Source organism: Culex quinquefasciatus, chromosome 1, assembly GCF_015732765.1.
Source record: "Culex quinquefasciatus strain JHB chromosome 1, VPISU_Cqui_1.0_pri_paternal, whole genome shotgun sequence".
In the NCBI taxonomy this organism is placed as follows: domain Eukaryota; kingdom Metazoa; phylum Arthropoda; class Insecta; order Diptera; family Culicidae; genus Culex; species Culex quinquefasciatus.
The window spans coordinates 59,041,886-59,055,281 of record NC_051861.1 but is presented as its reverse complement, the minus strand read 5'-3'; the positions used below and the strand labels follow the sequence as shown (position 1 = coordinate 59,055,281).

General features: G+C 45.3%; 1 protein-coding gene across 1 annotated transcript; it reads left to right on the top strand.

Moving 5' to 3' along the window:
* Positions 1-6,387: 6,387 nt before the first annotated feature.
* Positions 6,388-13,396, top strand: LOC119771149 (myosin heavy chain, muscle-like). Its single transcript, XM_038266573.1, has 13 exons — positions 6,388-6,686; positions 6,769-6,912; positions 6,977-7,357; positions 7,417-7,579; positions 7,639-7,742; positions 7,805-8,212; positions 8,288-9,069; positions 9,134-9,251; positions 9,321-9,584; positions 9,658-10,754; positions 10,813-10,891; positions 10,955-12,130; positions 12,205-13,396. The coding sequence occupies exons 1-13, from the start codon at positions 6,480-6,482 to the stop codon at positions 13,126-13,128; spliced, it is 5,847 nt and encodes a 1,948-aa protein (XP_038122501.1). The 5' UTR covers positions 6,388-6,479; the 3' UTR covers positions 13,129-13,396.

Sequence of the window (13,396 nt, the reverse complement as noted above, 5' to 3'; positions counted from 1 at the left end):
CAAACGCATCGACGAACCCCTCGAGAAACACGCGCCGTTAGCGGAGAGTTGTGGAGAGCAGAAACGACGAGAAAAGGAGAGAGAAAAAAGTGCGCGCTCAGCGCGCAGCAACAACGACGAGCAGCATTACAGTCCACGAGTTTGTGCGAGAAAGACGCAATAAAGTTTTTTTTTAGTTTTTAAAGAAACGCGAGTGTGTTTTCATTCCGGAACCTTTCCGCCCAAGCCCAAACACAAACATTTGGTCCGTTCCGAACCGGATAAGCTCCGCGAGCACGGGTTGGACGGAAATCTTCCGGAATCCGGCGGAAGCCGTGGTGGAAAAAGTGATGGACTTGAAGGACAAGATCTGGATGAGAATAGTGAGGAGACATCTCAGGAACGTTCTGTTTTAATGGATGATCTCGAAGAAGTCAACTCTGCTCAAGACATCAACTCAGAGGAGCGTTCATTCGCGGATGAAAACAGCAGTTCCCGAGACATTTTTGAAGATTCTCCACGTGCTGCCATCCCACCATCAAATCAGCTCAATAAGGATGCTCCCGAACCAGAGGGCGAACGAATCGAAGAAGTTGTTCCGAAAGCGGAATATGACAAGCTTTTTCAAAAGCTGTCGAAAAAACGTGTGGAATACCAAAATCTTCGGAAGAGTGCCCTGGAGAAGGTTCCACCGGGGGTACATTTTCGAACCATTCAACTTGGGGCAATATGGGTTTAAAAATTCATGGTTTTTGATACTGGTAATGAAAATGGCCATTTTGACAGGATTGGCCACACCCGGAGTGGCCAGTGCCCTGGAGAAGGTTCTACCGGGGGGACATTTTCGAACCATTCGACTTGGGGCAATATGGGTACCAAAATTCATGGTTTTTGATACTGGTAATGAAAACGGCCATTTTGACAGGATTGGCCACACCCGGAGTGGTCAGTGCCCTGGAGAAGGTTCCACCGGGGGTACATTTATCGAACCATTCGACTTGGGGCAATATGAGTACCAAAATTCATGGTTTTCGATACTGGTGGTGGACTTGTCTACCTTGGACGGGGGGACTCTGATTCTGCCTTTGAAACTTGCTTCTGTCCACGGCGAGAACGAACGGTTGATTTTGGCACTTGGTCTGCAGCTAAAGCTGAATCAGCTTCCACACCGACCTGCTCCGCCTTTGATTTTAGTGCATTACGCGTTTACTTGCCAGCTCGTTGGTTGTTTCGGCATCACCGTTCTTCGCATCTCGTCGCAATCGTTTCGCACCAGATACAACGTCAACAGCAGCCGCAGTCGGCTTATCATGACTCGTCCGCAATGGCTTTTTCAACTGTCAACGAGGCTCCAGCGGAAACTTCCGGAAGGGCGATGCGGACTCTCCATCCTCGTGGCTGTCGGCTGAACTTGTGACCTTTTTGGAAGGTTTAGGACCAGCTTCTTCAGCTTGCACCGGTTGTCCCTTTGCACCACGAAGAGACGGCTCTTCATCAGCTGCTTCCGCAGACGTCCCTTCAGCGCTGCCAGTTTGAACTATCTTTCCTGCAGGCGAGTCATTCTTCCTTCCTCCCGTCGAGATTTTGGCTTGGCAGTTTGAGCAGCATTGAGTATTTTTTTTTTTTTTTGTTTGAGGAAATTTCATTTTGACGTTTCCAGTTCCCGAGGAAACGGAGGGGTAAGCCGATTTGGGGCCACTTTTTGGACGCGAGTGGCTTGTCGTGTCGTCGTCGAAACCATGAAGAGATAGAAATTTGGTGTCAAAAGGACTTTTGTGTAAATTTGGACGCTCAACATGATGGCTTTTCTGCCAGATGGCTATTTCTGCCATTTGTTTTTCTGCCATTTAGCGTTCTGCCGAACGTCATTCGGCCGAACGATTTTCTGCCAATCGGCCCAGTCCCCTGCCAAACGTCATTCTGCCGAACGATTTTCTGCCAATCAGCCCAGTCCCGTCATCCGGAAAAAAAACGTTTATTTTCAGATGCTCTTTGGTGTTACGGACACTGAGCCTTTTCTGTGCCGGAAGAAAAACAACATCTCGTGAAAGTACGGTTTCTCACCCCGCATAAAATCAAGTGCACACAACAGTTCGATTTGTTTTGTGAACATAACCTTAAAACTCGAGATGGTGTTTTCCTTCCGGAATGGGGACCGCTTTTGGAAGATGGACCAGGAAATGCGAAGACAGGTTCCGCTCGATGGGATAAATAAAGTCGCTCCGTCGCCATGTTGGTGAAAACATTTGACATTGACAGGGCGGCTCTCCGGGTGTTTGCTAGCTGCAGACCGCTCTGGCGATCCACCAGGGCGTGGGTTGGTAAACCCGGCAACCCACTGGCGAATGGAATTTGCAATAAAGTGGGAAACATCACGAAGAAACACCACAGAAAGAACCTACTCGCCGGAAACCTGAGATCCAGAGAAATACGAGAGTCAGGACGCCAGAAAGAAACTCGCGACAGAACTGTTAGCTGAAACCTTGGCTGGAACCGTGTCCGTGGCTAAGAAAAACACCCGTCCCCGAGACAACACAGTTTTTACCGGCAGCCGCTGCCCGAAACCAACAGGTTCTGTGTCGGGTATTCCCTTTTCCTTTTCCACTGTTACGGCCAGTGGCCAGCGAATGTTGTCTCGGATGTTTTTCTTAGCAACAGACACGATTCCGGCTGGCGGTTAGCAGGAAGCAGGGGTTCTTTCACGATTTTTCTTTCTGTTTTGCTGTCACCGGTTTATTTCTGGCACCTGCCACCCCCCACTTTTTTCTCGACCTTCTCCGATATCAATGAAACTTTGTAGACATGTTATCCTACGCTCATATAAGCCATTTTTGTGTATATGGAGCCAGTTTCACTCGAAAATGACATTTGAGAAGGGCGTAAGTGTTTTTAACATGTCTACAAAGTTTCATTGAAATCGGTGAGGGTCCGCTACAACCGATTCCCTATTTGGCATGGAATTGTAACATACAAATTTAATTTTGTAATAAAATATACTAAAACCCAATCACGACTGCAGCAAAGTTCCCAATTAGTAGGTATACAACATTTACATGCTATGCAATGCAGGTCTACATAATGCACGTTGTCACGACGGAAGCAAACATATACCGTTTTCGGTATCGGGTCGTTAAGATTGCATTCGTGTTTTCGAATGCATATGATGAAGTACATAACACGATTCTGGTGCGTTGGTGTGCGCTAAACTTGGCTAATCTTATCACGTCGTATAAAAAGCACGTAATTTACATTTTTTTGCTTAGAACGGCTTTGGCACGCGTAAGTGACATTTCTTAACTAGTTTACATTATAAAGTTTTTTTTTTAATTTTCGGCAAAGACTGAAATACTTTTAAGAATTTTTATGATACTGAAAAATACTCAAATTGACTTTTTTTTATAAAATTTTCATGACAGTTTAGTCTTTGTGGGCAAAAGTTGTAAAGTATGATAAAAAGTGATAAAAAGTGAACATGTTGATTGTCAATCTGAAAGATGGCTGCGGTTCTGCGACTTTCGCGGTGGCATCCGTAGTGGTGCCGTGCTGGAATCTGCGACCTTCGCGACAAGCTGTACCACGCAAAAAAAATAAGGCATATTTGGATCAACAAAACGTTTTGTTGATTTGAAAATCATGATTTTTGTTGAATCAACGTTAAACGTCAAAGCAGCTTTTTTTAAAACAACAAAAAAACTTTAGTGGGACTGAGAAAATCAAGCTTTGTTTCAACGCAATTCTATTGTTGATTATATTCAACAAACATTTTGTTGATTCAAACCTCGTACAGGCTGTTTCTACATAACATTTTTCTGTGTGACCGTACCGTCGAATGGAGGCACTGCGAGCGTTGTTGGCTTCGTCGGGCAGGCTTCCCCTCGCCCTGAGGGAGCCCTTCTTGCAGGTTAAGCCGCCTGAGGGCATATCGTCCTTGATTTGGTTGGCGCTAAAAGGCGCAAGACGACGGAGAAAATGGACCCAAACATTTACAGAAACATGTTTCCATGCAAAAGCTTGTTTTTTCATCAAGAAAAAAACTGAATGAAAAATCACACCGCACGAACCAGAGTTTATTCATACGAAAATTGATTCCATTTCATTTGCCTACAATTTTTACAAATACAAAACAAAATCCATAAGAATGGAACACCAAAACATGTTTCAAGATCTCCGGTGGCCACATCCAGAACCGTTTTAAGGAAATAATATAAACTGGTCATGCAACGTATAGAACTTTTTGAATTTGAATAGAGATTGTCTCTAGTGCAATTTCGTCTCCTGAACAGATTGCCATGTTCCCAGTAGCCACATTTCTAAGTTTTCCGGTTTCTAAGGAGGCGTTCGTTTATTACGTAATGAAAAAGTGGTATTTTTACCCCTCCCCTTCGTAACAAAATTTCCCCCAACCACGTTACGTAAAAGAACGCTCCCTCAAAGAGTAACAAAGTCTTCGACGCCCTAATCTTCTTCTAGGCTGGATCCAGCGGTTCTATGGCCTCCGCGGCGACCACTTTTGGCTTTGCTGGAAGAACACACTGCGTTGCTGGCTTCTTCGGGGAGATATCTTCGAAGTTGAATCGGTGGTCCGGGTGTGTGTTCCGCAGCCGATTCACCAACGAGGGACAATTCGGCCCGACAAAACCATCACCACCACACCCACAGTGCGTCCATCCGACCCGGTACAAAGACCGAGGATCGCCATGGCTGCCGCGAAGGCCACTGCATTAAGCGGTATACGCACTTCGGAAGGAACCGGTCAAGAAAAAATTCAAATGGGCAGCAGCGGCAGCGTAAGCAAGCCAAAAGGGTGAAGAAAAGCCCCAAGAAATCATTCCCTCTCCTTTGTTCTGCTGTCCGTAAAGCTGTTTCTTGACCTCTTTTCTTCCGATCTGCATACCAGCTTTTAGTCGGAATTTCTGAACATAAATATCTTAACGTTTGTAAATTGACAGCAATGGAAAGTGGTCATCAACACGGTTGCTGCGATGAATTTGAAAAACGCATGCGCTCCTATCTTTGAGGCCCCTACAAGAAAATCACCAAAACTGATTTTTTTGCCCCTTTACTCATTTCTGGGTAGGTTCGGTTTTGACGAAAACTGACTGATTTTGAACGAGCGTGTAACGTTCTTCAGAAATATGTAAAAATATTGAGATCCTTTTGTCATGTTTCCTAGTTACACCCAAAAAACCTAAAAAAGGATCGTCAACCAGTTGTAACGTCACCGCAGAATGTGTCAGTGTCATTTCTGAAAGATTAGTTGAAAATTACCTACTTGCGGATCGAAGCAAACTGTGCCTGTGTTCGGACGCGTTTTTGTTTGCTGTCATTTTTTACCGCCGACTTTTTTTAAATTTTCTTTAAAATGTGCGAAATTATTTAAAATAAGATGACTTCGTTGAAGTGCATTGGAAGTTATTTTCGTGGAATATTAGAAATTCGGCTTCCACGGCTACGGATGCAAAAAAAAGTCGAAGACAACAGTTGCGAAGCGGTCACTACCTCAAGCGTTCCTGTGTGTCCAGTTCTTACCTATTGGAAGTAGATGTGGAAAATTCGTGTTTTTGGTGAGAGCTTTTCATTTTAAGTTTTCAAAAAACCCTTACATCACTTCTAACATTCATACGTTCCTCTGAAGACAACTACGCCAAACATATTATATACGAGGTATGTTGATCCCTTGGTCGTTCGCTGTGAGTTGTGGATTGCCTGCTTCTCTAATGAAGGTTCGACTGGGGGGCATGCTTCTTAATTTCTCGTCGCTCCATAGAGTTATCTAAGCCCGCGCTCACGCACACTTGCACGCCATTTGTTTTGCTGGCGGGTACAAAATTTAACCTCACTTTTTTCGTGTACGTACACTCAATACATGCGCACGTAGATAACTCTATACCCTCAGTGACGTGATGGGAGCAAGGGCGTCTATGCAAAGTGTCCCTACACCCGCTACAAATTTCCGGCGCTTGGGGAGGGAAGAGGGAAACCAGTTTGATCTATGCGCCGGTATTTGTAGCATTAAAATTCGTACAAAAAAAAAAAACTTATGCACGTGGATGTACAGATTACAGAGTAAAAGATGATCGAATTGTTTACCTAGCGCTCACATGTGTTTCGGGACCAAGTTGCCTGCGGGTATGGGGATCATACATACATACATCAGTTGAAAATTACCTACTTATTAAACTTAGATCCAAATAGTGCTTACCCCGCACGTGCCACCCCTGTAACAGAATTGTTCTCAATTTGTGTGTGGGTCATAATAAATGCTAAATAGCTGAATCCAGCATTTGAACATATTTTTTTGGTTTAAATTGTAATATCATTGATGGTCCACTCTACAAAAGAGGTCAACTAATGGATAATTCACTATATTTTGAAACTAATTTATTGATTTCAATTCCAATTTTACAGGAAGGCAGCAAGAACTACATCGAAATTGCTCCAAAATCTATTTAGCGTCTCTTATCCGTTCCGTATTTTTTCGAAATAAATAAAAGTTCAAGATGCCGAAACCAGTTGTTCAGGTCGGTGATGACCCCGATCCAAGCCCATGGCTATACATCTCTGAAGAGATGAAACAAGAAGCTATGGCAAAGCCGTACGATGGCAAGAAGGCTTGTTGGGTTCCTGACGATAAGGAGGGTTACCTACAGGGTGAAATCAAGGCTACCAAGGGAGAACTGGTCACGGTTGCTCTTCCTAACGGAGAGGTAAAGTGTTACAACCTTTCAAAAGCAATACTAGATAACAAAATTGGTTCTCTTTTTTAATTCTTCACTAAAAACCCCAAAGACTAAGGATTTTAAGAAGGATCTTGTCGGCCAGGTCAACCCACCCAAATACGAAAAATGCGAGGATTTGTCCAACTTGACATATCTTAACGATGCCTCTGTCTTGCATAACCTTAGAGAGCGTTATCGTGCTTGTTTGATTTACGTAAGTAACGTTGGGCAATAGATCATAAAACTCGGCTATAATACTCGTCCTCTTACCTCAATAGACCTACTCTGGCTTGTTCTGCATTGTAATCAACCCGTACAAGCGTTGGCCACTTTATACTATGCGTGCCGCCAAAATGTACCGTGGCAAGCGTCGTAATGAAGTCCCACCCCATTTGTTTGCCGTATCCGATGGTGCCTATGTCAACATGTTGTCCAACAAAGAGAACCAGTCAATGTTGATCACCGGTGAGTCTGGTGCCGGAAAGACTGAGAACACCAAGAAGGTCATTGCGTACTTCGCCACAATTGGTGCCTCGAGCAAGAAGAGTGCTGAAGAAGAGAAGAAGATCTCGCTAGAAGATCAGGTCGTCCAGACCAATCCCGTACTGGAAGCCTACGGTAACGCCAAGACCGTCCGTAATGATAACTCGTCTCGTTTTGTAAGCATCACGCATTCTATGTTCAACAAATAGCTGTCACTGATCTTCGTTTATCCTAGGGTAAATTCATCCGTATCCACTTTACTGCCTCTGGTAAGCTGGCTGGTGCTGATATTGAAACATACCTACTGGAGAAAGCCCGTGTCATCTCCCAGCAGACTCTGGAACGCTCCTACCACATCTTCTACCAGATGATGTCCGGCTCGGTTAAAGGGTTGAAAGGTGAAGTGCTTATCTTAATCCTTTAGATTCATTTTGATCAAGAAAATTGTATTCAACAGAGATGTGCTATCTGTCCAACGATATCTACGACTACTACAATGTATCCCAGGGTAAAGTTACTATCCCAAATGTTGATGATGGTGAGGAGTGTTCTCTGACCGATGTACGTATCTCTAGATATAGATTAATACATGTACTCATGATTCATACTCCCAATCCAACCAGGAAGCCTTCAATATCCTGGGTTTCACCCAAGAAGAGAAGGACAACATCTACAAGATTACCGCCGCTGTCATGCACATGGGTGGCATGAAGTTCAAGCAAAAGGGTCGCGAAGAGCAGGCTGAAGCCGACGGCACTGATGAGGGTGATCGCGTCGCTAAGCTGCTAGGTTGCGTCACTGAGGATCTGTACAAGAACCTGCTGAAGCCCCGCATCAAGGTCGGTGCCGAATTCGTTATCAAGGGTCAGAATAAAGATCAGGTCACGAACTCTGTTGGTGCTCTCTGCAAGGGTATCTTCGATCGTCTGTTCAAGTGGTTGGTCAAGAAGTGTAACGAGACTTTGGACACCAAACAGAAGCGTGCCCAGTTTATTGGTGTACTGGATATTGCTGGTTTCGAGATCTTTGACGTAAGTTTCTACACCATAGCAATGGCAATTGAACAACTGTCAGTAAAAGAATTCAATCTTTCTCCTTCTCTGTAGTACAACGGTTTCGAGCAGCTTTGTATTAACTTTACCAATGAGAAGCTTCAGCAATTCTTTAACCATCACATGTTCGTCCTGGAACAGGAAGAGTACAAGAGGGAGGGTATCAACTGGGCCTTCATTGATTTCGGTATGGACTTGCTGGCCTGTATTGAGCTGATTGAGAAGCCCATGGGTATCCTGTCCATCCTTGAGGAAGAGTCTATGTTCCCGAAAGCCACCGATCAAACCTTTGCTGAAAAGTTGATGACGAACCACTTGGGCAAGTCTCCTCCATTCCAAAAGCCAAGACCGTCGAAGCCAGGTATCCCTGCGGGTCACTTTGCCATTGGTCACTACGCTGGTGTTGTCACATACAACATCACCGGATGGCTTGAGAAGAACAAAGATCCCCTAAACGACACGGTCATTGATCAGTTCAAGAAGGGTACCAACGCGCTTATTGTTGAGATCTTTTCCGATCACCCGGGGCAATCTGGTCCACCACCAGGCGCTGATGATAGCAAGGGAGGTAAGGGCGGTGGACGTGGTAAGAAGGGTGCCGGTTTCGCCACTGTATCTTCGGCCTACAAGGAACAGCTTAACAATCTGATTAGGACTCTGTGCTCCACTTCGCCTCACTTTGTCCGTTGTATCATTCCCAACGAGTTTAAGCAGACCGGTCTCATTGACGCTCACTTAGTTATGCACCAGCTAACTTGTAACGGTGTACTTGAAGGTATCCGTATTTGCCGTAAGGGCTTTCCGAACAGAATGAACTATCCAGATTTCAAACAACGGTGACTATATAATAAAAATTTGGAATAAAGTTGAAAAAATTATTAAATTTTCCTATCTCTTCAGTTATCTCATCTTAGCTCCTGCCGCCATGCAGGCTGAACCTGAGGGAAAAGTTGCCGCTGAGAAGTGCATGGAATCAATAGCTCTAGATCCGGACTTGTTCCGTATTGGTCTCACCAAGGCAAGCGCATATCTGTTTTTCATAACTTCTCGATATGTAATATATTACTAACTTGTCCAACACCAACAGATATTCTTCCGTGCCGGTGTCCTAGGTCAGATGGAGGAGTTCCGTGATGAGCGTTTATCTAGAATCATGTCCTGGATGCAGGCTTGGTGTCGCGGGTATCTTTCTCGTAAAGAATTCAAGAAACAACAGGAGCAGCGTACTGCTTTGGAGATTGTCCAGCGTAATTTGCGCAAGTACTTGAAGCTCCGTACTTGGGCCTGGTGGAAACTATGGTCAAAGGTCAAGCCTCTGCTTAATGTTTCTCGTGTTGAGGACCAGATTGCGGTTAGTGTTCTCTGTAAATATTTATTTTAAAAAAAAACAACATTTTAATTTGTATCATAATCTGACATTTCAGAAACTAGAAGAGAAGGCTCAGAAAGCCACAGAAGCTTTAGAGAAGGAAGAGAAACTCCGTAAGGACTTAGAAGCTATGAACAGTAAACTGTTAGCCGAAAAGACTGCTCTGCTTGACTCGCTGTCTGGTGAAAAAGGAGCCCTTCAAGAATATCAGGAGAAGGCAGCCAAGTTAACCGCGCAGAAGAACGATCTCGAGAATCAGTTGCGCGACACTCAAGAGCGCTTGGCTCAAGAGGAAGATGCTCGTAACCAGCTATTCCAAACTAAAAAAAAGTTAGAGCAGGAAATCTCTGGTCAGAAGAAGGATGCTGAAGATCTGGAACTACAGATCCAAAAGATCGAGCAAGACAAGGCGTCCAAAGATCACCAGATTCGAAACTTGAATGATGAGATCGCCCACCAGGATGAACTGATCAACAAGTTAAACAAGGAGAAGAAGATGCAAGGTGAAGTAAATCAGAAAACTGCTGAGGAGCTCCAGGCTGCTGAAGATAAGGTCAACCATTTGAACAAAGTTAAGGCCAAGTTGGAGCAGACTCTGGATGAACTTGAAGACTCGCTGGAGCGTGAGAAAAAGCTTCGCGGTGATGTTGATAAAGCTAAGCGCAAGGTTGAGGGTGACTTAAAACTAACCCAGGAAGCTGTGTCTGATCTGGAACGCTATAAGAAAGAACTGGAACAGACCATCCTGCGCAAGGACAAGGAAATTTCCGCTCTATCTGCTAAGCTCGAGGACGAGCAGAACTTGGTTGGGAAGCTACAAAAGCAGATCAAGGAGCTACAGGGCCGCATTGAAGAGCTCGAGGAGGAAGTCGAGGCTGAGCGCCAGGCTCGTGCTAAGGCTGAAAAACAGCGTGCTGATCTAGCCCGTGAACTCGAGGAACTTGGTGAGCGCCTGGAAGAGGCCGGTGGTGCCACATCGGCCCAAATTGAGTTGAACAAAAAGCGTGAGGCTGAACTCGCTAAGCTGCGTCGTGACTTGGAAGAGGCAAACATCCAACATGAAGGCACTTTGGCTAATCTGCGCAAAAAGCATAACGATGCCGTTGCTGAGATGGCCGAGCAGGTTGACCAGCTGAACAAATTAAAAACTAAGTAATATTTTTAATATTTTTTTTGTGAATAACTCTGTAATTTTTATTTTTTTTCTCAGAGCTGAACATGATCGTGCGAATATGTACAATGAACTCAATAATACCCGATCTGCCTGTGATACACTTGCTCGTGAAAAGGTATTTTTGTTTTATTTTATTTTCAATCAACGTTCACTAAGTTTCTTTTAAAACGGTTTTCAGGCCGCCCAAGAAAAGATCGCCAAACAGCTACAACACACTCTTAACGAAGTGCAAGGCAAGCTGGACGAAACCAACCGCACCTTGAACGACTTTGACGCATCCAAGAAAAAACTTTCCATTGAGAACTCTGACCTGCTCCGCCAGTTGGAGGATGCTGAGTCTCAGGTCTCACAGCTCAGCAAGATTAAAATCTCTCTCAGCCAACAGCTTGAGGATACCAAGCGTCTAGCCGATGAGGAGTCTCGCGAACGCGCAACTCTACTCGGAAAATTCCGCAACTTGGAGCACGACCTCGACAACTTACGCGAACAGGTTGAAGAAGAGGCTGAAGGCAAGGGCGATATCCAGCGTCAACTCAGCAAGTCAAATGCTGAAGCTCAACTGTGGCGTACCAAATACGAATCAGAGGGTGTTGCTCGCGCTGAGGAGCTCGAGGAAGCCAAGAGGAAATTGCAGGCTCGCCTTGCAGAGGCTGAGGAGACCATTGAATCGCTCAACCAGAAATGCATTGCTCTAGAAAAGACCAAGCAGCGTCTGTCCACCGAAGTCGAGGATTTACAGCTCGAAGTCGACCGTGCAACCACGATCGCCAACTCAGCCGAAAAGAAGCAGAAGGCCTTCGATAAGATCATCGGAGAATGGAAGCTCAAGGTCGACGATCTGGCTGCCGAGCTGGACGCTTCCCAAAAGGAGTGCCGCAACTACTCGACCGAACTGTTCCGTTTGAAGGGTGCATATGAAGAGGGCCAGGAGCAGCTTGAGGCGGTCCGGCGTGAGAACAAGAACTTGGCTGACGAGGTTAAGGATCTGCTAGACCAGATTGGTGAGGGTGGCCGCAATATTCACGAGATTGAAAAGTCTCGCAAGCGTTTGGAAGCTGAGAAGGACGAACTGCAGGCCGCTCTTGAGGAAGCCGAGGCTGCTCTAGAACAAGAGGAGAACAAGGTTCTGCGCGCTCAGCTTGAACTGTCTCAGGTGCGCCAGGAAATTGACCGCCGCATCCAGGAGAAAGAAGAGGAGTTCGAAAATACCCGCAAAAACCACCAGCGTGCTCTGGACTCTATGCAGGCCTCTCTCGAAGCCGAAGCCAAGGGTAAGGCTGAGGCCCTTCGCATGAAGAAGAAGCTCGAGGCTGACATCAACGAGCTTGAAATAGCTCTGGATCATGCTAACAAGGTAATTAAATATTTTGGTCTATAGATATGACAGCTAATGTACTTATCAAATTTTTAACTTATTTGCTCTTGCAGGCTAACGCTGAGGCACAGAAGAATATCAAACGATATCAGCAACAACTGAAGGATGTCCAGGGAGCTTTGGAGGAAGAACAACGTGCCCGTGATGATGCCCGTGAACAGCTGGGTATTTCTGAGCGTCGTTCCAATGCCTTGCAAAACGAACTGGAAGAGTCTCGCAGTCTGCTGGAACAGGCTGACCGTGGTCGTCGTCAGGCTGAACAGGAACTGGGTGATGCTCACGAACAGTTGAATGAAGTTTCTGCCCAGAACGCTTCGATCGCTGCCGCCAAGAGGAAACTAGAGTCTGAGCTCCAGACACTGCACTCCGACCTGGATGAGCTGCTGAACGAAGCTAAGAATTCCGAGGAGAAGGCCAAGAAGGCGATGGTTGATGCCGCCCGCCTCGCTGATGAGCTCCGCGCTGAACAGGACCATGCCCAAACTCAGGAGAAGCTTCGGAAGGCCCTTGAGCAGCAGATTAAAGAGCTACAGGTACGCTTGGACGATGCGGAAACCAACGCCCTAAAGGGAGGCAAGAAAGCAATCCAGAAAATGGAACAGCGCGTTCGAGAGCTTGAATCTGAGCTGGACAATGAGCAAAGAAGACATGCTGATGCTCAGAAAAACCTCCGCAAGTCCGAACGCCGCATCAAGGAGCTGACCTTCCAGTCTGAGGAAGACCGCAAGAATCACGAACGCATGCAAGACCTCGTCGACAAGCTGCAGCAGAAGATTAAGACTTACAAGAGGCAAATTGAGGAAGCTGAGGAGATTGCTGCTCTGAACCTTGCTAAGTTCCGCAAGGCTCAACAGGAACTGGAGGAAGCTGAAGAGCGTGCCGATATTGCCGAACAAGCAGCCACAAAATTCCGTTCTAAAGGAGGACGTGGAGGTTCTGCGCAACGTGGTACTAGTCCAGCGTTAAGTACTATTTAGGGTTTGCCGATGCTAGCCTTCATTTTTTACGTTTTCATTTATAGTCTCCGACACCTGTGAGATTTTCTTATTGGACTATGATAAGAGAACAATCTATGAAAAAGCTAATTGAAAAAATCTCATCCAGCTTCATATTAGACTACAATACAATAGCTGCTTTAAAAACGATGATTCAGTGACGATTTATTAGTTTTAATTGTTCTATATTGTAACGTTAATTTTTTATTACAATTATTACAAAAAAATATATTGGAATCTTGAAATCAAA

What these genes read in the sequence shown, in the direction of transcription:
- LOC119771149 (XM_038266573.1), top strand. Translation starts at nt 6,480, where the DNA reads ATGCCGAAACCAGTTGTTCAGGTCGGTGATGACCCCGATCCAAGCCCA. An exon ending in ATCGTGCTTGTTTGATTTAC is followed by an intron (nt 6,913 to 6,976) that starts GTAAGTAACGTT and finishes TTACCTCAATAG; the next exon opens with ACCTACTCTGGCTTGTTCTG. An exon ending in CTGAACAAATTAAAAACTAA is followed by an intron (nt 10,755 to 10,812) that starts GTAATATTTTTA and finishes TTTTTTTCTCAG; the next exon opens with AGCTGAACATGATCGTGCGA.